The sequence below is a fragment of the Mus caroli genome, chromosome 2 (assembly GCF_900094665.2).
Source record: "Mus caroli chromosome 2, CAROLI_EIJ_v1.1, whole genome shotgun sequence".
In the NCBI taxonomy this organism is placed as follows: Eukaryota; Metazoa; Chordata; class Mammalia; order Rodentia; family Muridae; genus Mus; species Mus caroli.
In genome coordinates this window covers 119,052,701-119,076,491 of record NC_034571.1, presented here as the reverse complement: position 1 = coordinate 119,076,491, position 23,791 = coordinate 119,052,701, and the positions used below count along the sequence as shown (strand labels likewise).

General features: G+C 39.5%; 1 protein-coding gene across 2 annotated transcripts in view; it reads left to right on the top strand.

The window, feature by feature from the left end:
* Positions 1 to 23,791, top strand: part of Atp8b4 (ATPase phospholipid transporting 8B4 (putative)) — a 178,623-nt gene that overhangs the window by 108,817 nt on the left and 46,015 nt on the right. For both annotated transcript variants that reach the window (XM_021156332.2, XM_021156331.2), the window contains exons 15-20: positions 1,963 to 2,128; positions 7,641 to 7,829; positions 14,139 to 14,254; positions 17,158 to 17,322; positions 18,412 to 18,523; positions 20,703 to 20,808. In XM_021156332.2, the coding sequence (XP_021011991.1) occupies positions 1,963 to 2,128; positions 7,641 to 7,829; positions 14,139 to 14,254; positions 17,158 to 17,322; positions 18,412 to 18,523; positions 20,703 to 20,808 (854 nt within the window). The remainder of the gene's footprint in view (positions 1 to 1,962; positions 2,129 to 7,640; positions 7,830 to 14,138; positions 14,255 to 17,157; positions 17,323 to 18,411; positions 18,524 to 20,702; positions 20,809 to 23,791) is intronic.

Genomic DNA, 23,791 nt, shown 5'->3' with positions numbered 1-23,791 from the left:
GGTCTCTGCACCACACCAGGGTCCCAGCTTGGAAACTCAGAAGGTGTTGGGCTCTGGTGCTCTAGCCACGGTCAAGGTCAACTGCCTTCATCTGTTGCGAAGAAACCCTGCATATTCTTTGTTCCTCTTGGGATAGAGCTAAACTCAGGGATCTGGCTGCTATGCTGGAATGGCAACAGGGTGTCTCAGTAAGAACAGGATGACAGCTGCCAGGGTCTCACGGACATAGTGGAGAGAAATGTTTGGAGTGTCCCACTGGCATGCAGACTATCCCAGTTCACCCAAGCTTATTGAATGCTGTTGCTACAAGATTCCAAAGAGCTCTGGACCTTTTTGCTATCAGTGTTGGGTCAAGATAACTAGTTAGGGCTCCTGTGTGCCAAGGGGGTGGTGAGTGAAGTCAATATAGCTTCAAGCTCCAGCCCCAAACATATATTCTTTTAAAACTTCTGTTAGATGGCTTTGTAGGTGATTCAAGCTATATAGTGATGGTGTGGCATCTGCCTCCTGGCAGAGCCTAGCTTAAGCTAGGCTCCTGTAAATACTAGATCAGTGAATAAATAAAAGCGTTCTAAGGCAGAAAGGAATGTGCTGCCCAAAGCATCATTTCTTCATCCTGAAAAAGGACAGATTGAAACTTTTGGTGAAAACAAGAGTACATGATAATAAACATTTCCCCCCCACATAAAGTAAGGATGGAATGCAAGGGGATTCTGGACATGGCAGGGGTGTGTCCAGGTAGTTGTACTTTAGTGTCTCTATGTGATGCCCATGGATTCAGACCTTGGAGCCAAATAAAAGGAAGCCCAGCCACAATATGAAGCTAGATGGTTAACTGAACAAATACTGCTCATATATTTAATCTTTGGAGGGGATACTTAATTTTAGTTACAAAGTCAAAGGTCCATGTTATCAGCCCTGGATATAGGAAAAGCAGTGAGTGGAAAAGCAGAGAGCCAAAGCAATTGAATGGTTGTTGGGTCCTTATAAACTGAGAAGTTGAGAGATAGTCTGCCGTGAAGGGACAAGGACATTTCATTACTTATAAGACTGTCATAAGGTTTCTAAACTTGAGGTTTAAGTGTCTGAAGGATAGGACATGATCACATGAAATCAACAAAAAGCCAAAAAGTGGAGATCAGGTTGGAGTTATTAAATGGAAAGAAGTACACAGCGAATGTGTTGTGTGGCACTCACTGTTCCTAAGGATATGAGAGCAGAGGCCTCCTTAGGTCAGAATGGGGAACCAATGACAGACCAAAGTAATGATACCACCAAATTCTATCTTGGTGAGCCAATGAGTTTAATTGGAGTTCCTTAAAGCAAAATGGATGAGGAGTTATTTACAAGGAGCAGAGTAGCTCAGAGAGCTGCAACACCAGAGTCCACCTTAATGTGGCAACCACCCACGATAGCTGGAAATGTGCATATCCTACATGAAGCTCAGTAGGTTGGGAGTGTCCTTTCTAGGTAGCTCTGTTGGTCTGAGCCTTCCCAGGGAGCCTGGTTGATCTCTACTTCTTCCAGGAGGTGTTTCTGGTCTGAGAGTCTCCTTTAGGGGTTACAAATGTCCTTACTGCTTGTGTACCTGTGGAGGAAGGGGTCTGTTGAATCTGGTTGGCTTCAGGGACTTCCTGAAGCTATTCTAAGTTGTTTACTCACTGAGTTTTAGGATCTTCCCTGCAGGATAAAATGTTTCACCCCACCTCCACCTTTAACGTCTTTAATAAACTTCCCTTAAAGATGGAAGGCTGTACTCTGCTACTCAAGAACATGTCAATGTCTACTAGAAAAATTTTTAGTTTTGAAACAATCCAGATGAATTATTGATTGCAGATTTTTTTTTCTAAAAAAATTAAGACAGATAATGGCAACCCATGAAACATGCAAAGGTTAAAAAATGGAAAAGACAACTGATTATTTTTGGAAAAAGTTTGTTTTGGTGGTGTTGTTCTCTTGTAGGAAAAGGAGGCTATGGACTTCTCAGGCAAATTGAAATCAGAAAGAACACTGCATTTCTTTGACCAGAGTCTGATGGAATCCATTGAGCTGGGGGACCCCAAAGTCCATGAATTCCTTCGCTTACTCGCACTCTGCCATACTGTAATGTCAGAAGAGAACAGTGCAGGTAGGTGCTTGAATAGTGAGCCTTTGAAAAAATGTAGCAAAGATAAGCATTGGTATGCAAATTGAGATATTTCTGAATTAAAGGTAGATTAGAATATTCCAAGCAAGGTTTCATTGTCTCCAGACTTCTGTTTGTTTTTTATTCTGAATGCTTCTCAGAAACAAGGAAATTTATTTTTATTTTTTATTTGTTTTATTTATATGTATGAGTATCTTAGCTGCATGTATGTCTGTATACCATTTGTAGTGCCCATGGGTGAGGGCCTCTGATCACCTGGAACTAGATTCACAGACATTTGTGAGCTGCTCTGTGGATGCTGGGAATTGAACCTGGGTCCTCTGAAAGAGCAGCCAGCATTCTTAACTGCCAAGCCATCACTAGAGACCCCATAAAAATAGTAAAGAAAGAGAGACAGTACCAATGGAAAGCTAAAGATCCAAATTTGTCCTTCAGCTGGGATGAAATGCCTCTTAGGATTGAGCACCACACTTGGCTGTGAAATTCTAGTACCCAGAACTCAGGGAGATGCAGTTCACATAGCACATGTCCATGGATGGAGCTGACCATACTGTGGGGATAAATCTACATAAAACACCGTAGTCATCATGCCGATCGAGGCCTTTTACATGCTACATGGTTATTTGGAGCTCAGGGTTTATAAAATACAGCAAACCCAGCTGACTTACTTGACCTTTGATCCTGGGAGGCCACTGATGATGCCAGAGAGTCAGCTTTTTCCTTCAAAGTCTAACAGTTTTACCTGTGTTGTTTCATTTTGCTACCAAATATTAAGTTAAAATTACTACCCAAGGAAGTAATGAGTGCTGAATTAACCCATTCTTTAGATTTTAATTGCTTTCAAGATTCACATAATTATATTTATGGCTTTAATTGATCTTTATAATATTAACACCACAAGGAATCCTTGTATTCCCTTCTGGGAATTGCCTTAAGGAAGTTTCTTTCATTTCTGCCTTTTGAGTTTATTTCATTTCCCAAACCCTATTTCATTTTAATAGCACTCTCTGTTTTCCATTAATGTTAGGATATTCTTTAGATCTCTTTGAGGATATTAATTATACTTAATTTGAAATTTGCTTTTGTTTCATCCAGTAAGCTGCATTTTATTGAGTGTTCTCTCTTTTTCGCTCTCCTCTGTGTATCTGTTTCTGTCTGTCTCTGTCTTTCTCTCTCCCTCTCTGTCTGTAGATCTTTCCCCTTCCAGCCTTCCCTCCCTCTCTCCCTTCCCCATTTCCCCTTCTCCTTCTGCATCTAACTTTCATGTTGTTCTTAAATGTTTGGTGATTTATGGTTGTCTGTTCCTCTTTGCGTGAGAGGCTTTCTGCTTGGTGAACGTCATTTATTACCATCGTCTGTTGCTCAGGTTCATCTGGATGAGGCAGGTCATGTAACTGGTCTTCGGATGGTGGGGTCCTCTCTTCTGGTCACCAAGGTTACCATCTGCCAGGGCTTTTCTGAGAGGCAGAATTGCATACATATTCCTTGTCTTTTCCCCGACACCCCTGACTCTGTGGAAGTCTGACACTACTGCACTCATTCACCTGTGGTCTCTGGTCCCTTTCCTGATGTGGCCTGAACACAGACAATATTGCTTCCGCCTGTCATTTGGAGCAGGCTGGCTGGAGACGGAGCACAGTGGCACAGGAGTGCCAAGTGGAATTTTTCAGTGAGGTTACTAATGAGGTCTCCCAAGATGCTGTTCTCATGAGTTCACTGAGTTTGGAGACTCTATGGTGCTTTTCCTTGCCTCTGCTTTCATGTTCTTCTGCAGATGCTTTGAACGATGTTTCTCTCTCTCTGTTTCTTTATTGATCAGACTCTCATTTTTTCTTTCAGATAGTTCTCAGATTTGTAGATTCATTCTTCAATTCTAGCATGTTCAAAATTTACATTGTGCTGTGATTTAGTGCATCAAAGTATGTGCATGCACAACATATACACACTTATACACATGGTAGCTTGGTAAGATTCAACAGTTACAAATATCCCTAGAGACACTGCTTGGATCAAGGCATAAAGCTCTTCCATCAGTGCAGAGGCTACTCCTGCCCTTTTTATTCAGTTCCTGTAAACTCTAGCCCACCCAACCACTGCTAAGGCTGCCATCACTAAAGATGAGTTTGTCTTCTTGTCTTCTGTCTAAGCAGAATTGTCCAGTATACACTCCGGGTCATGTTCTGGTATCGTGCCGGTATCTCTGTTGCTAGTTTCTTTTTCTTTTTTATTAAGCAGCATTTCCCTATATGAATGCACCACACCCATTTCCAGTTCTCTGTTAATAACATTAAGTTGTTCTAGCTTTTGGTTGTCACAGGACTTTTTATGTCTTTTCAAAATTCTTTGTTTAAAAACATTGGGAGGCGGATGACTAAACACTTAAGAGTGGAAATTGCCAGCTCATCATGGAAGGAAGGATATGTTTAAACTTCTAAGAAACTGTTCAACTGCTCTCAAAAAACATTCAGGTATCATTTTATACCCCTGCTATGCATGCATGAGAGTTCAGTCACCTGCCCTCCCACCCAACATTGCCTGTAGCTGCTCTTACATTTTAGCTATTCTTACTTATGCTTATGCTTCTTGCCACCAAAAAGGATTTCTGGAGAGAAAGGAGTTAGATATTTGAATGATTTCAACCTTTTCTAACTCTTGTCTCAAGACACTAAATTCCACTGTCAGGTTTCTTCTTAAGGAAATGAGAGCTTGCTTTCCTTTCAAAGCTTTTGTTGTGGGATATTTTGCCCAAGCTCAAATGAATTTGTACATGCTAAAGAACACCAAAAAATAAACCCTTCTCTAGAAGTGTCACGTATGGAGAACATGAGAATACAAATCCAACACTAAAAGTTTAATAGTTAAAATTCAGCTTATGGTGGAGGATATTGCTGTAAGCTTGTGGCATTTGGCTCATGAGGAAGTGGCTTGGAGACATTGTGGTTTCCGTCTGTGCCAGAGTAAAGTTTCAGAACAAGAGAGAGGGAAATCCAAGACTTTAGGAAGATTTTTTTTCTTTTCTTTACTTTCTTAGTAAATGACAATAAAATATGTTTTAAATTTTAAAACTCTTTTTTTTGCCTTATTGTACCAATTTGGAAATTTGTTGAAGCTTGATAATAGCTTGGTATATGCTTCATTTTAATAAACATTTAATAAATACTAGAAATGAGTGTATATTCTATAATTTGGAGATACTATATTCTAAACATATACATTTAACAATTACATTCAACAATTTTTAAATTATATTACTCAAACTTCTATTCGTTTGTTTCTTTGTTTGTTGTTTATTTAATGAGAGACTGCTATTCTATAGCCCAGGCAATCTTTGGGCTACAGCCTTCTCAGTGTTTTCTTAAATGTATTATTTAGATAACTTGATTTCTCAGCTAATTAAAATATGGCAAGAGCCTCTAATAGAACAGTACACTTGTATGTTGATATTTGCAGTTCTACCAAAGCTTGCTTTATAAGGCTATATTTGATAATACTTCAGACTTCTGTCTTCATTGGACCACAGCCTGTATCAGCATCCCTTGACCTCACTTTTCTCCAGTCGTCATTTTTGTTTCAGAACTCACTGTGATTGTTTACTCTACTTCCTAGGTGTTTATACCTTAGCTTTTGTTAGTTTTCATTTATCTCTTCACTTACATTTGGACACATCTCTGGTAATGGTATGCTTTAACATAAAAAAAAAAAAAAACCCAGCGTAGACAAAGCTAAGGCCAAAGAGAACAGTCGATCTGTTCTTCTTTGTCATCACTACACTTAAATACTTAAAGCTCAGCTGTTGATAACATCTGGAGTCCTTTTCAACTATCTTATTTTGTCTTCTCTTTGTCCTACCTTTCCTTTCTTAGACTCTTCTTTCTTTTATTTGTCCTTTCATAGGTTGAGCCCCTTTGATTCCTGCTACTTTGAAAACAATGAACCTTTATTATTTTAGCAGTTAACATTGGGACTTTAACCTAAACTCACAAAAGTCTAAGGCTTCTTTTGAGTAAAACAAAGATCCTTTAATAGTGTCAATGCTGCCCTGGCACAGGCATCATTTTCACCATGCTTTTCATTCTTTTAAAACCTCACAGGCGCTATGTTTATAACTGTGGTTGATGTTTGTGTGATTCACTCATTTGTATCTGCTTTATGTTTCTTAACATTTGTTTCTTCTTTTATCTGTAAATGATGTCTGTCTATCTATCTATCTATCTATCTATCTATCTATCTATCTATCTATCTATCTATTATCTATCTATCATCAACCATCCATCCAACCATCTATTGATCTGTAAATGTCTATCTCCTAGTGGTAAATTCATAGCTTCCCTATTGCTGGTAGAACCATGAGAGACTCTGAAGTAACTATGTTATTATTGCTCCTTTTCTTTTTTCATTTTTTGAGACAGAGTCTTGCTATATTCCCCTGATTGCTGGTGTTCACTAAGTAACACAAGCTGACCTCAAATTGACAGAAATCTTCCTGCCTTTGCCTTTTACCTGATTCACTCTTCCACTTGCTTATAAATGTATACTCAAGAATATATGCAGGGAAGTAAGGTTTTCTTTTTCACAAGGAATCCATAGCATACCCACAGTTTACCCACTAATAGAAAAACCAGTTATATAACAATTTATCTTTGAACACTATAAATGGAAAGTATTGATCTATTAATGCCTACCTCTTCTGATTTACTTTTTTTTTTTTTTTTTTTTTTTTTTTTCGAGACAGGGTTTTTCTGTATAGCCCTGGCTGTCCTGGAACTCACTTTGTAGACCAGGCTGGCCTCGAACTCAGAAATCCGCCTGCCTCTGCCTCCCGAGTGCTGGGATTAAAGGCGTGCGCCACCACGCCCGGCCTGATTTACTTTTCAAACATTATATAATTTTATGTAAGTGTGGTTACATTTATTTTTAAGGCATTTTTAAGTCTTTCTTCATATTTCATTCTTTTCCTCTCCTCTTAGCTCCACTCCAGCACACACACTATTAAGCAACAAGTCTTTAACATCTTGTTTGATCCTTTATATTTTGGTGGAATTTTATATATTCAGTCTCATAAAAGATCATTAGTGACTTAGCAAAGGAAAGGTCAGACTGTGTGTTTCCCCACTCCTTGTTTGATCTCTTTCTAATGATCATTTCACCTCTTTCAGCCATAGGTCCCACCAGTATAAAAATGAAAATAAGAATTTAAGTAATCATCCCTTCTAAAGGTTTACCTTGAGCTTCCTGTGAGAATCATGTGAGGATCATATTACAATGTTTTAGTTAGAACCTCTAGTCACTGAAAGTGCAGACCTATGGTCTGCCAGCTAAGAAACTTTTATCACAGTGGAGAGACAGACTCACAGTTGGACAGTGAGTCCAATAGGAAAGTGTTTAGAGTTGATGCTGGAGTTAGTTATTAAAGAATGCATTGGGATTAGCACTGGAAATATGAACATGAATTATTACCCTCAGCACAGAATGTGTTTGTCTCTTTCCCTTTTAGGACAACTGGTTTACCAAGTTCAATCCCCTGATGAAGGAGCTCTAGTTACTGCAGCTAGAAATTTTGGGTTCATTTTTAAGTCTCGAACCCCAGAGACAATTACAATAGAAGAATTGGGAACACCGGTGACTTATCAGTTACTTGCCTTTTTGGATTTCAACAACATCCGGAAAAGGATGTCTGTCATAGGTATGTTGGCTAGCTGCAATGATTATTATTATTATTGATCTTTTGATGCTTCTGTAGTTATGCTGATGCTTTTCACTGATTTGACTCTTAGCTATGTGCTACATTTTTGGTATCTTTATGAACCCCTGTGATCCTCAACTTAGTCTCAAAAGTGTAGTGATCTGTGAATAAAACTCATCAAGAGCTTATTACATGCCCAACATTATTCTCAATTCTCTATCCAAAGTAACAGCAGTACATGCTATTATTTTATGCACATTTTATAGATAATAAAACCAAGATACTGAAAAGTGCAGTGACATACCTGAGTCCAAAAGCTGGTGACACCGTGGGGAGTAAAACCTAGAAGTGTGACTGGAGAGCTTAATTCTGGCTCAGAAGAGTTTCTGAACTGTGTAGTTTTGCTGGTTGTTGTGGGCATTGTTGGTGGTTCTCATGTCATTCATTATTTCTGTTTGTCCCCATTGCTGGAGATGATAGCTTATTAAGTACCACACTACATCCATGCTTTTATAACTAGGTGTTAACCTTTAGTACTGTTTCAGTGTTGTCAGATGAGTCACATGCCCCCTTTTCCAATCCTCTTACATCTCTAAGCAGGCTTTTTTTCTTTTTATCTTTAAAAATTATCTTTTTCTTAGTTCTTTGAGAATTTTATATAATGTGTTTTGATTATATTTACTTCCTCCCCAATCTCCTCTTAGATCAACCTCCTCCTTCCCTACCCACCCAACTCTGCATCCTGTTTCTTTCTTTAACTTATCAAGTCCAATTTGTGCTGATCATGTATTCTTGGATATGTGGCCTTACACTGGAGTGTGGTCAACTTTCCAGGGGCTACTTAAAGAAAAACAGACTCTTCCACTCCTAGAAGCTGTCAATTTCAAATAGTTCCTTGGCTAGGGAACTTCATGTCCACCCTCTCCCCACTCTGTGGTGGGATTTGGTCTGCCTTGAGGTTGCACAGGTTTTCTGTATGCTGTCTCAACTGCTGTGAGTTCATATGTGCAGCTGCCCTGCTGTGTTCAGAAGATACAGTTTCCATGTAGTCATCCACTGTCTTTGGCTCTTAGACTCTTACTGCTTCCTCTTCCATAGTGACACCTGAGCTTTTGGATGAGGGGTATGCTATAGGTGTCCCATTTAGGGTTGAACATCCTACAATCTCTCATTCTCTGCATCTTGACCGGTGTGGGTCTCCATGCTAATCACCATCTACTGAAAAATAGAAGCATCTCTGGTGAGGGTTCTGGCACCAGTGTATCACCCTCACTTATGACACAAGAAACGAAACTAAAAGATTTTAAGTCATTTGTTGGAGAGTATCACAAAGCACACAAGTTTTACACAGCTACTCAGCTGCAATGAAAATAACTAAATCTGGGGTTGCCATTTTTAAGGTTGGCTATGACCTTAGACATAACTCAATGGTAAAGTACTTTCCTGGGATGTGCAAGGCTCTGGGTTCAACCTCCAGCAGTGAAAAGTCAAAACAACCTCTCCTCAAATAAAGCTGGCCTCTTAATTTCTTGGTAGTTCACTTGCTTTTGACTCTTCCATATTTTTGATGTACTAGGAAAATGGTTCCCAGCTTTTAGCTCCCATTAGAATAAGCTGAAAAACTATTTACAGATCACTTGGCTTTGGGAACTGGTTTGTGAATTAGTTCATTGGAGGTAGAGTCTCCTACATTTCTGATAAGATCTAAGTGATGCTTATGGTACTCCATAGGGGACCACAGATGGAGAAATACTGCTCTAGGATAACACTTCCTCATTGTTAGTCATTTTCCATTGGAATATTTGAGATGTTTCTCAAACCTGTATCATTTTTTGTTATTCTCCAAATTCAGAGTTTCTCTAGAATTCTGTCAATGTTTTCCTAAATTTTCCTTTCCAAATGCATCTTAGAATTATCTGCAAATCTAGTGTTTACTAAACCACATTTTTTCCCTCTATACAATTTTATTGTCCTTTCCTCTTAGTTACCATTACCATTGTCTCAGTTGGGGATCTTGTCACTACTTACTTGAATTATTGCAGTGTCTTCAGAATTGCTTCCATTAAAGTAATACTCCATGCTGGCAATATGCTACTCTTTCTAAGGCATAGACTGATCATGTCACTACTTAAAAAAAAAAAAAGTTTGCTTCCCAGAATTCCCAGGGCAATGCTTCTTTGTATAGGCAATGTATATGATTCTCAAGGTCACATGCAAAGTGACACCAACCTATTTTTCTCTACTTTCTAAACTTTGTGCTCAAGCATCATCGCAGCTCACAAGTCTTGGGATGCATTGTATTCTGTTATCCCCCGGGGTATTTGTTGTTGTTTTTAAATGCATACCTACAACAATTCTTTTCCCTAATTCCCTTTTGCTGAAAATTCCTTCTCATCAGGTAATGTACAATTTAAATGTTGTTTTTTTTCTTCTTTTCCAAGTAACAACATCTTATAGTATTCTCCAGAATGCTTTGTTCACCATAGCAGTGGGATTCTGACTCCTGGGACTCCTGGTTATCTCAGCTCATAGGCTGGGTGCTACTTGAGGTCAGAGAGCCTTATCTTTAGACTCTCTAGGGCCGAGCACCCAACAGGCACATGATCTTTACAGATATTCATAAAATGAAATTCTACCTAATATTCTTGTAACTTATGAACATCTTGGTTATTGCATTAAGTGAACTCCCACTATGGAAAATGTATATATCCATAATGGTAGTGTTTGGAGTCTTTACTGAAATGTAGTTTGGAGAGATTGTTCTGAGGCTACTCATTTTATTTTATTTTTTTATTTTTTTACGATAACAGCTGCAGGCAGCTCCCATCAGCTAAAAAGCAGGCAGGCAGCTCCAGGTGTTGGCTCATTGTTGCGTCAGCAGGAGCTGTCCTCTCTTTACAACCCCAGGAGAGGTGTGAATGGTCCTCACCTGGCTCAGAGTGGATTTTATTTTGCTCTAAGGGTGTTGACAAAAACCTAAGATTGTTCTGTGGGGAGAAGTTTGGCTCTTGCTCAGCATTGGTCACCATTACGGGCTGTGGGGAATTCTCAGCTTAACCGCAGACATCAGATGTCTGCCGTAATGGGTCCCATATGAAGAAGGGTAATGTTTAGCACAGAGTGGGGCTCACAGGCTTTATTTTGGCTGCTTGGGTTTTAATCATTTTAATCTTGGAACTCAAGAGGGACTCTGCTAGGGCTGAAACGTCTGTTTGAGTCTAGGCAGGAAACATTACCAGCCTCCGGATTGTCACGTGGCTTTTTCTATGGGGACAATACCTCTGTGAGGGTCTGTCACTGCTGCTGTCTCTTCCACAGTCTTTCTTTGTCAGGATTTCTTTTTTCTTTTCTTTTCTTTCTTCTTTTTTTTGAGACAGGGTCTCTCTGTATAGCCCTGGCTGTCCTGGAACTCACTTTGTAGACCAGGCTGGCCTCTAACTCAGAAATCCACCTGCCTCTTAATCCCAAATTCTGGGATTAAAGGCATGCGCCACCACTGCCCAGCAACAGGTTTTCTCTATAAGTGTCAGGATTTCTATTCCTGCATAAACATCATGACCAAGAAGCAAGTTGGAGAGGAAAGGGTTTGTTCAGCTTATCCATCCACATTGGTCTTCATCACCAAAGGAAGTCAGGACTGGAATTCACACAGGGCAGGAACCTGGAGGCAGGAGCTGATGCAGAGGCCATGGAGGGATGTTGCTTACTGGATTGCTTCTCCTGGCTTGGTCAGCTTGCTTTCTTATAGAACCCAGGACCACCAGCCCAGAGATGGCATCACTCACAATGGGCCAGCCCCCCTCGGTAGTAATTGAGAAAATGACTTACAGCTGGGTCTCATAGAGGCATTTCCACAATGGAGGCTCTTTTCTCTGTGATAACTCCAGCCTGTATCAAGTTGACACACAAAAACCAGTCAGTACAGATTCCCATTGTTGTTTCTTCCTTCTTCTTCCTCCTCCTTTTCTTCTCCTTCCCCCTCCTCTTCCTTCTCCTCTTCCTCCTTCTCCTCCTCCACCACCTCCTCCTCTTCTACCTTCTCCTCCTTTTCCTTTCTTCTTCATTTTCTACCTTATTGTTTGTTTTTGATGTGTCATTCATCAAGTTATTAATATATGATTTCAATACTAGCATGTTTAGATTTTATTTGTGGACCAGAGCCCCTATTTAAATCAGTATTGTTTAAATAAAAGTTAATTTTTATAGTAGTTTGTTAAAAGTTATAGACTCTACTAATTAGCAAACATATGAATTTCATTATATCATGATGGAAAAGCCCATTGCACTAATTTGCATCTAAAGGTTAGTAATCCAGTACATAAACAATGACAACAAAGTATTGAATAGAGGCAGATGACAGATAACCACTAAAGCATAAATTGTAGCAGCCTTCAAAATCTGATGTAAGATAAAGAATGTTTAATTGTAAATATCTAGGTGTGGTGCTTATCACAATTCCAGCACATGAGGGGTCTAAAGGTAGCCTGGGCTGTACAGTGAGACCCTATCACCTCCCTACCCCCCCAAATCATCAAATTTTAATCAAAAGACTGTACTACTAAAGAAAAGTTCTTAATTTGCCACAATCAGCACATTCTATTCTAGACCCCTTCCTGACTTGAACATACACAGCACCCTGGGAATCTCTCTGCCCCAGGTCTTGTCAGTCTTTTGTATTAAGACCATTGGCTGGATTTTATAGCTGCATGGCTTGGTGCAATGCTTGTCACACGTTGGTTTGAATTGCCTAATGAGGGGAAAAGAGCTTATGGACATACACCCCTTCCCAGCCCGGTTCCTATCTTCATGTTACCGCCATTAAATGGATAATAAAATATCTATTTATGTTCTCCTGTTCTAAGGCATTCTATTTGCAGAGAACACTTTAAGTGAAAAGCGTAAAATGATCTTTGATTCAATTGATGAAGCCTATGAAGGTGTATGTTCAGATTATGAAGTGAGGTTGTGGCTCAGGCTCTTGGATTTCCTAGGCAAAGCCAAACAATCTTACCTTTCATTCATTCATTCATTCATTCATTCAGATTATTAAGTGCCTACTGTGTGTCAAATGTAAAACCAAAGCCTACAAAGTTGGGCCAACTCTTAAGTGACTTGAAGATAAGATTTGATAGAATTTGCAGGTGAAATTAGTAATGCAGGTAGTCTGGTGATGGCTGCCATTCCCAAACCCAGAGAACAAGCAAACCATCCCTACCAGTAGCAGACTTGCAGTGGGAGAAGGGTCTTTCTTTCAGCTCTGTGAGGTTTGTTTGCAGCTATGGTTGACCCAAGAGCAAATCACTAAAATAAATGAGCTTTTCTGACTTAGGTAAGAGAACACCAGAGCAACAACCTGAGAAATGAGGAGTTAGGCAGTTCCCTGGAAGACAGACAGACAGAGAGATGGACCACGACTGAGTTCTAAAGATGGCAGCTTTTCTTTCACCATTCTTTCCTGAGACAAAAGCCTGGTAGTTTAAAACAAAGGCCTCATTCTGTCTCCACCAATAAGACTCCTCTTCTGTTAGAACACAAAGCACTGATTAGGACAGGTTCACTAAGTCATGGGCCTTGTCTTTGTTCAGACTGACTTGCCCTAAATTTGGGGAGGAAGAACTCTCAAAGATGCTTAAAACCTCCAGCCCTAAGGAGAGGCTGAATTTTGTATTCTGGAGTCCCTCTTTGCTTTGTTCTCTCTCTCTCTCTCTCTCTCTCTCTCTCTCTCTCTCTCTCTCTCTCTCTCTCTCTCTCTCTCNCTCTCTCTCTCCTTCCATCTAATAAAAGTCTTTCTTCACTACTTGTGTCTGTTTGCTCTGTGATTTTTTTGCTGCCTTTTAGTTCTTCAAATGGCAGAGAAAATGAACTCTATTAAGCCCCCTGGATGGTACAAACCTGAGTGGCTAGAATTCCAGGAGGAGAACGGTTGGTATAACTGTGCTATCTGTTTGAGCAGAAGGTCTTGAATTCCACACCAAGAACTTTCCAAAAAAGCTCTTCAGTCTCTTTAATACCTATGGCTTAATTTAAACCTTTCAGCTATTTTGCAATAGTAGGCAAGGGAAGTTTGCTGGGCCATGTACATCAGACTAAAAATACTTGTTTCTGAGTTTGAGAAATTAAAACTTCCAGTAGAAGGAATATTTTTTAATTAATTGAACAAGAATAAAGCCAACTGACTTAGATAGTGATTATCTAGCCAAAGACCCTGAATGTTTTGGCCTTGGCAAACCTTAAGTTCATTTCCAGATGGGCTAGTTTTCACAGATTTCAATGATATAATCTACTTTCCCAAACTCTGTTACTTTTTAGTTCGAAACCCAGAAGGACAGATAAAACTTTATTCCAAAGGAGCAGATACTATTTTGTTTGAAAAGCTCCATCCTTCCAATGAAGACCTGCAGTCCTTAACATCAGACCATCTCAGCGTAAGTGCCTCTGGTCACTTCAGCACGGGAACCCCTTCTACATCCCAATGGTTAGAACTTGCTAACAAATATCAACAAAGAGGCTGACTTCTGAAGTGGAAATCCACTGGGGAAGCCATTCCACAGAGGGCAGTCCATGATGGGTGATGGTCTGGGAACAGGCCAGCAATCAGAGTTTTAGTACAGGCAGGTTATCACATCGGAGAGAGCCACATGGTGGTGGGGGTGGTGGTGGGGGGCTCAGGACCCTTCAAGGTGCCTATTTCATGGCTGAGTTTCAATGGTGAAGGAAGGAAAAATGGTCTCTGGACCCAACTTTCCCTTTAAGACTTATGTGAGTCCCTCATGCGCTCTAGATGCTCAACCCACACATTCTAAGACTCGTCTAATTTTTCTCAGTAACTTTCTGGAAGGAATTCCTTTGTTCTTTTCTCAAGGGCAAGGGACTGTGAAATAATAGGGACATGTTGGGTTTGAACCTGGTATCTTAGTGTCATATTAATAATTTATTTGAGGTTCTGGTTGCAGGGAATGGTTCAAAATTCTTTGTTGGATGTTGTTTTCATTATAAAATGTCCCCTCAAGTCCTCTAAAAACATAAAATGTAAATGCTCTGCTGACTTTAAGTTTAAAAGTGATGGTTTAGTAATAATTGTTACAAACTGCTATTTTTCATTTTTAATAGAGCATTCTTGATTTTTCTCTTAATGTTTTCCAGAAACAAAAATGGCCTTTTAGGTTTTTTGTTATTAAAACAATATTGGAGTAATAACTATATGATTTTTGTCATTGCTCAAATGCAAGGCACTAGATAGCTCCTTTTTATATTAAAGTTTAATTTGGTAGTTTCTTTTGGGGAAGGGGTGGGAGAAGAATTGTTTTTAGGACAGATCAATGGGACCTGCTCTTTTTTACATCATATTCCTTTGGCTTCTACATCCTACACTTTTAGATTTGTATTTAATTATTGATTTTGGATAGTTTTATGATAGGAAAAGGCCTGTTCAAAGGACCATTTTGGATTAAATATGTGTTTCATGACTAATTAGATGACTTAAGTCATCTGTCCCCTTTTCCAGTGTCCTCTTAGAGTTGATTCTCCATTGTGCAGAACAGAGAGGGCATCAGTGGCAGTGCCCAGTGGAGTTTCATGTTAAAGGCAAAGACGTGTTTATGTGACTTGAGAAGAAAAAATGGGTTAAAGGCAGTAACTAGATTTCCAGACCAGAAGGAGATGCCATGGTCTTAGAAGAGGGGGTTTGTAAATGTGAATGCAATGTCCCAACTACTACCAACTGCCTGGAGATGAACTCAATTAATGTTCCTTGTGATTTTTGTGGGTTAAAACACATCTTTGTACGATGCACTGTCTTTTCTTTTTACTAACTAGGGTGCTTTATGATTTCGCACATGTCTAATCACAAACCTGTATCTGCACCATACATCAGAACAATAGAGAAACCATTCTTAATGACCAGCAGTGCTGGAAGGAGCAGAGATGGCTATTAAAATGCTTTACTTGCAGTGTGGAGGCAGAAGTGACATGTGAGGTTTTCAACATTACCCCCAAACTCAATCTACTTGTGTTTTGAGCTAATGTCTTGTGTGAGACACATAGCAGCCACTAATACCCTAATCATCACGCCTCTTAGAAGGATAAAATTACCATAAGTATCATATGAGATTGTCCGCTTACCAAGTGTTCTAGCTTCCTTAGCTTATATTTCTGGGTCACAGTCCATCACTGGAGATAACAGGGCAGGAATTCAAAGCAAGAACCTCAAAACCACTGCTTGTTGGATCCCTCTCTGGCTCGCTCAATCACAGGCTCATACTTTCTTACATAGCCCAGAACTACCTGCCTAGGAATGGTCCTGCCCACAGTGGGCAGGAGCCTCCTGCATCAGTTAATAATCAAGACAACCTCCTATAGATACATCTAAAGGCCAATTTTACTCAAGTCATTCTCCAGCTGAGTATTTCCTCTTAGCTGAGTCTAGGTTGTGCAAGTTGACAATTTATGCTAAGTTAGGAAAAGTGTGGCCTCCTAATATTTGATTACTTATGAAAAACTAGCTCCATAAAATATAATTTCTAATAAATAACGAATGCTTGAGCTGGTCTGATTTGATGATGGTGTCTTCAAGATTTCAAACAACATTTCACTATTTAAAGATGAAACTTTAACATGATTAAGAAAGAAAAACATTTCACAGAAGAGTCTTAGAGCTAAAGACCAAAGTTAGCCCTGAAAGCTCACACCTGTGGTACCTAATACTCCCGTCTTTCCCTTTCCTTTAAAGGTGATTATCATAGCCACAAGGAGCAGGCCAGACTTACCCAACTACTTAGCATCTACTTATTTATCAGTTATTACTTTTAGCTTCTATTGTAGAAGTTTTCAAGTGTATGCAAAAGTTGGATTCATTGAATTTTCAGCAAGGATGCATACCTATTGGGGTGTGTGTGAAAAGGCTTGGAGAGAAAGCCTGCTCTAGTCTACAAAAGAGTTTCCTCTTTTTGCCTGGTGAGCTGTGACTCCTCCAAGGACCTGTCTTCATCATTGAGACAGGAACACCTCCTACAGGCAGAAAACACTTGCTTCCAACTGTACAGATACAGTTGCTTTCAACCCCACCTCTCTCTTCCCAATTAGGACACTTCAGCAGGCATTTTCGGCTGCTTTTAGGAGGAAAGCTAGAGTTCTGCAGGTCAAACCTCATAGACTTAACATAAATCACAACTATTCTTTCCCATGTCTGAGGAGGTACAGAGTTAGAGCCAGGACAGCTATGTAATACTCTTGGGAAGAAATGTGTGAACGAAATGGTCACTGTGTTATGGGGACTTTCATTGTGCTTATTGTTGTCTACCTGTCCCTAAGATTGTATCTTCTCTCACAGGAATTTGCAGGGGAAGGCCTCCGAACCTTGGCAATTGCTTATCGAGAGCTTGATGACAAGTACTTTAAAATGTGGCAGAAGATGCTTGAAGATGCAAATTCTGCCACCTTGGAAAGGGATGAACGGATATCTGGGCTGTATGAAGAAATTGAGAGGGATTTGATGGTATAAGTTTGGAAGTGTGATGCTCTATGCTTGCTTAAGTTGTTTGCTAAATCATCTTACACATAGCACACGGTTCTCTTTCAATGGTGGGCCATGCTTTGTGTGCTGGGTTTCAGCTTACTATGTGTGGCCTCAGTGGCCAGTGGAGCGGACTGGCTTTGTTAGCAGTAACTTAAGTGATGGAAGTCTTCCCAAAGTAAAGGATTGTAGACTCTTTATTTACCAACCCCCAGTTTATCTTTGATACAACATATTCATCTCCTCTCTCTGCTTTCTGATGCACATTTTTAGAGCAGAAGCAGTTGACAAAGAGAGCAGAACTATGGCTATGAACGCTTCCAGATCAGGAGACTCTGATGCCGACTCAGAGTGGGGTCTGTTTTAGAAACCATTCTTGTCAGTGACCAAGGATGTTGGTACCTGAGAGTAGCAAGAAGCAGGTCTTGTCATTAGGGTGAAAACTGAACTTCTATTTCTATTCTCTACTTCTATTAGAGCACCTTAGCTTTGTTTGCTGAGACAGGGTTTCTTTGTGCAACGACTTTGGTTGTCCTGGAACGCACTCTGTAGACCAGACTGGTCTTGAACTCATAGAGATTTGCCTGCCTTTGCCTACCAAGTGCTGGAATTAAAGGCATGCACCACCACTGACTGGCTACCTGCTGGCCTTTTACTTCATAGAATGGCACCACCTTTTGCCCCTCAGTTTTTTTTTACTACAAGTTGAGAGCTTTCCTTTGGACCTCTCCTTCACTGCTGAAAGTGAAGAAGCAGCCAGGGACTTCTTAAATTATTAGAGGAGTAGCGTCTGCCCATTTATGCAAACATGTCATCTGAATATACCATCTCCTGTATGTGAAGGATACCTCCCTGGGCCTCTGTTATTAAGTAGGCTTGACTTAGGAATTTCCTTCCAGGTGCCTACAAGATTGATTAATTTATGTATACAATAGGGTATTTACTACATCAGCATTTTATGAGTCATCATCATCTCCTGTTCCTTGACCTTTAAACTCTGACTGAAACTACAGATGTTACACATGTTCCTTGCGTGTATTAATGTAAGTTATTCTTTACTCTCCAATGAAGCTATTAGGTGCCACCGCTGTAGAAGATAAATTACAAGAAGGTGTTATTGAAACAATTACAAGTCTCTCACTAGCCAACATTAAGATCTGGATTCTTACAGGAGACAAAGAAGGTAATTTGGAAGCAGGTGATAGTGATGTTGGAAGAGGGGGAGTTAATTCTTTGGAAAAAAAAAAGTTAATCAAAACCTTAAAGCAGTTCACCATTTTTCTAGTCCTCTATTTAGGAAAAGTCAAATGTTTTTTTAAAAAAAGCTTATATGAACTTATTATTTAAAAACTAACCAGAATTTAAATGTAAAAACTAATGAAAATAATAAATAAAATACGTTAATAAAAATGCAAAAAAAAGAAAACCCCAACTAACAAAAATACCTTGCATAGTATATTCTCTGGTCAGCAGAGTTTCTGTACCGTAGCCACCCCTAGAGAGCAAAACACTCTGTGTGGCTTTCCTGTTAGCATTGTCCTATCTGGCTGAAGCAAGGGTCTGGAGGTCTTGTGTTCGCCTTCAGTAGGGAGCGGCAGGAGATCTAGATCTCAGAGTGTCGAATGAGCTCCCCAGGCTAAGTGCACCAGCTGCTTTGCAGCGGCTTGTGGACACATTACTGTGTCCACAATGACTATCATAGCCGGACCAGTGCACCTGGCTGAACTCCAGGATTGCCTGTGAGAACTGAACCACTTTTAGGAATGACCAGACACTAAGAAAGAAAAAATAGTTTAATAAGTCTTTAATCTGTTGCTCATAATGAAAGTTTAAAATTTGATGCTGAGTCATTAGGAAACAAAATATTCAGCTAACCAGCATGCACTTTAAAGACTATATTCACTTTGTTAGGTGCCCTATACAGCATTTAGACGTTTGCAAATGAGATAAATCGATTTCTTTTATGTAACTATATATATGTATATATATATATATATATGTACAGATAATGGGAATATACATATGTGTGTATATACATATATATGTGCATACACACACACACACACAGGATTATATTCTCATTATCTGTCTGTCTGCCTGCCTGTCTCTTTGTAGTTCTATTGATTTCACCTAGGGTCTCATACATGCCAAGCAAGCAGTCTTCCACTCAGCTGCATATCCCAGCCTTCCTTACCTTTTATTTAGAGACAGGCTTCACTAAATTGCCCAGGCTGGCCTCAAATCCTCCACAGAGGCAGGCCTTGAACTTTGGACCCTGCCTGGACCACCAAGCCTACCTACCACTTCTGTTTATTCTACCTAAATTATTAATTACAAAATTAAACAGCAGAAAGTTGAGGCTTGTGGTTCTTAATGGATACTTATTACATGAGACTTACTGCAGCTGACATGTGGTGTAGGTTCAGCTATTCAATTATTGCAAGTACCTATGAATTTACCATTATTTATCTGATTTCTTTGCTTTGAAATCTATACTGAGATTTCATTGTCTGTTTTGATTTAGGACAAGATGAACAATCCTGTAGAACTAACTAGTGTTTCATGATTCTATATTGTTGGAATCAAATGACTATAAGACTAGAGCAGACCTTGCTGAGTATGGTATAATCCTCCAGGTCTCTGACAGAACAGTAGCTCTGGATGGTTCTTCAACTGATTATTAAATTCCAATTTTTTCTTTTTCTTTAAAGATTTTATGTATTTATTCTATGTATATGAGAACCGTAGCTGTCTTCAGACACACTAGATGAGGGCATTGGGTCCCATTACAGATGGTTGTGAGCCACCATCTGGTTGCTGGGAATTGAACTCAGGACCTCTGGAAGATCAGTCAGTGCTCTTAACCACTGAGCTAACTCTACAGCCCCCTCCAATTTCTTTCATTAAGTGGGAAAACTATGAAAGGTTTTATGCATTTGCCTTCAATTATTAGTCTATCATATTAGGTTTGAATATTAGCCAAGTTTAGTATTTTGGCTCTCTAATGAAATCAATTGAGGTTTCTGGTAAATGGTTGGTTTTATATTTTCTCTTCATTATACCCCAGGACCTTAGGATATCTAAATGAGTATTGGTTTGGGAATCTAAAGGTAGTTTTGGAAACCAAATGAGACCCCATGGATTCATAGATGTGCCTTTTCTCCAAGGGTTCAGTGAATGGCAAATTTGGTTATGGGTCTCAGGTCTTGGGCTTCTCTCCTGGCCAACTGTATCATATGATGTTTTGTGTGTTTACTAACATCCATGGAGCTGATAGGCTCTGAGGAAACACAGCCACAGTTCCAAAACTTTATGGAAAAGGTAACACTTCTAGTAACAGAGGTAATCTTTCTTTGTACCAGAAACTGCCATCAATATCGGTTATGCCTGCAATGTGCTGACAGACGCCATGGATGCTCTGTTTGTGATAACGGGGAACACGGCTGGGGAAGTGCGAGAAGAACTCAGGTGCGTGTTGAAGGAAAGGGAGTCTGGGAAGGGGCAGGGCCATCAGGCAGTTCTCCCATTCCTGTTTCTGTGCACCTCTTTAGGTTTCAATCACATTCCTCATCAAGGGTTGATATTGGCAATGAGGCATTGCCTTCAGGCCTCCAACATTTCCCAGGTGTTCTCAGGGAAGAATCTCAAGTCATGTATGTTGTTCCTTGGCAAAAACCTGGAAGATATTAAGTGACGATGAGTGGTGTCGTCACAGAATGTACGCTTTAAAAACCCGTTTCCTGGCTCCCTTCCATCTCTGAGTCAGGTCTCTGGGGTATGGAGTATTGGGATTAGTGTTTAATAGGCACATGCAGTTTGTGATAAGATAACTTTCAAAAACTCAGCTTGTAGGGGATAGCGTAGGCGGTCAGAATTGTGAGCGCTTATGAGAGGTGGCATGCTTGGCTGTTTGTACAGCTGCCATCTACTGCCAAAAAAACACAAAAGTGCTCGTTGCCACTGGACATTACATTTGGAGAACTAATAGTCTTACTATCTATTCACTTATTATATTTATTTTCTGTAACTTAATTTGAAAAAAAAAAACAGTAAAAATCTAAATAATTATTTTCCTCTAAAATTGAAAAAGGTTAGCTTGTAACAGTTTTGCTTGCTGCTTCTTCGGCTTCTCTGACCAAAGCTTGGTGGGCAGGGAAGGAAGTCTTAGTTGGTATTTAACCTATTGATATCTGTAGATCGATGCTGCTACTGTTTCAACCTTACCCTGAGCAAAAAAGAAAAGGGTTCTTCTGTGCTGGTGAGATGCTCTGACAGGAGAACAAGTATGTGTTTGTCAAATAAAAAAATGGGAAACTTTATTCATTATTACTGATATGTATTTTAATTATTTGTATAGTTTTAAGAAAGATATTATTTATTTATTAACAGCACACTGACCATGTTTTTATTTGAGTTAATGATTTTCAGGTAAATTTTGGGTCATTTTTATGCTAGAATTCATGGGACCTTTGGGGAAATAGTAATACTTTGATAATTAAAATATTATTTTTAAAGATAAATTGTCATTTATGTTCATACATACACATGTGTGTATCTATAATTCTGGAATTTCTATACAGATTATAAAACCAATAAATCAAAAGGTTTTTTCTCTATTTCCTGGTATAGTTAATTTGTATCTTAATTATTAAAATTTAAACAACTTTCCCCCATTAACTTATACAAATAAACCTGAAATTTCAAAAGTATTATATTCTCAGGCATCATGGACAGGCACACAGGCTTTACATGTCTCTGTTTATTTTAGGGAAAATGAATCATGAGATCTTTTTTAAAAAACAACAACACAACTTATGGCATGTGCATTGAATTTGTCCAGAGGCTAAGAGAAAACAAACAGACAAAACCCCACAAACTCAGAGCAGTGGTTAATGGTTGTTTACCTTCTACTTTTGGAAGTCTAAAATTGCAAACAGGCAACAAAAACCTTCCAAAGAAGACATTAGCATCAGTGTGAATATCCAGGGATGCAGGCAGCATCAGTGTGAATGTCCAGGAATGGAGGCCGCATCAGTGTGAATGCCCAGGGATGCAGGCAGTATCAGTGTGAATGCCCAGGGATGCAGGTAGCACCAGTGTGAATGCCCAGGGATGCAGGCAGCATTAGTGTGAATATCCAGCGATGGGGGCAGTGGGCAGTGTCAGCTGTGGCTAAGCACAGGACCCTGTTTATTTTGTGTTAGGCCATGTTTAAAGAATCAAATATTTCCTTCAAAGACATCATATTTCACTGAAGGTGGATCTCTCCAAAAACAACTTGAGGAGGAAAGGGTTTACTTCATAATATACTTCCAGAAAACAGTCCATCAGAGGGGGAAGTCAGGGCAGGAACTCAAGGGAGAAATCTGAAAGCAGGGACCTGTGATGGAACCAGGGAGGAATGCTGTTTCCTGCCTTGCTCCCTGGCTCATCCTCAGTGAGATTTCATACATAGGCCAGACCCACAGGGAACGGGCCTTTCCCCGTTATCATCAGCAGAGACGCTCTCTCACAGACTGGGCCAAGGGAACCGTTTAGACACTCATTTTTAGAGCCCCCCCCCCCTGCTCCTTAAGACAACTTTATCTTGTCTTTTGAGGCTTGAAGAAACTTTATTTTTTTTTCCTCTTAAAATACTCAGTAAAATTCCCAGTTGCTAGGGTGTAGCGTGATATGCTATACTTTTCAAGAGTCTAACTTGGAGTTCCAAACCAAGAATTTAATTTCTTCATTCTGTGTCTGGCTCCCTTCACAAGCAAGGCATGTCTCTGGGTAAAGAGATGGCCCTATGAGTTCATAGGAAGAGCTGGAGAAGGAGCAGTTGAGCTAATACTCTGAGATTTCATCCAGCTACAACTGGCTGGCTACACAGATGTCATAGCTGTCATTTTATAGAAGAAATGTAGGAAAATGTGTGTTATTTATGGACTATTGTTGGGACCTTCCAATGCTAGAATTCTCCAAAAGGGGAAACTAGCAATGTATTTCAAATGTATAAACGTGCATGCTTTTACCCAGACACCTGATCTAAGAATTTCTTCTAAGGAAATAAATGAACAAATGCATGAATATGTAGTTGAGGAAATATTTATTCCTTCATTGGGTATAATAATTAGAAATAGCTCATATTAGTTAGAAAGAATTTTGTTAAATACTATGATATTGGCAAGCATTGAAATACAAAATAGTCAACAAAAGTGATTTTGCCAATCATCCATCCTGACCAAGTAGGTTTCATTCCAGGGATGCAGGGATGATTTAATATATGGAAATCCATCAACGTAATCCATTATATAAACAAAGTCAAAGAAAAAAACCACATGTTCATCTTGTAGATGCGGAGAAAGCATTTGACATAATCCAACACCCATTCATGATAAAAGTCTTGGAAAGATCAGGAATTCAAGGCCCATACCTAAACATGATAAAAGCAATCTACAGCAAACCAGTA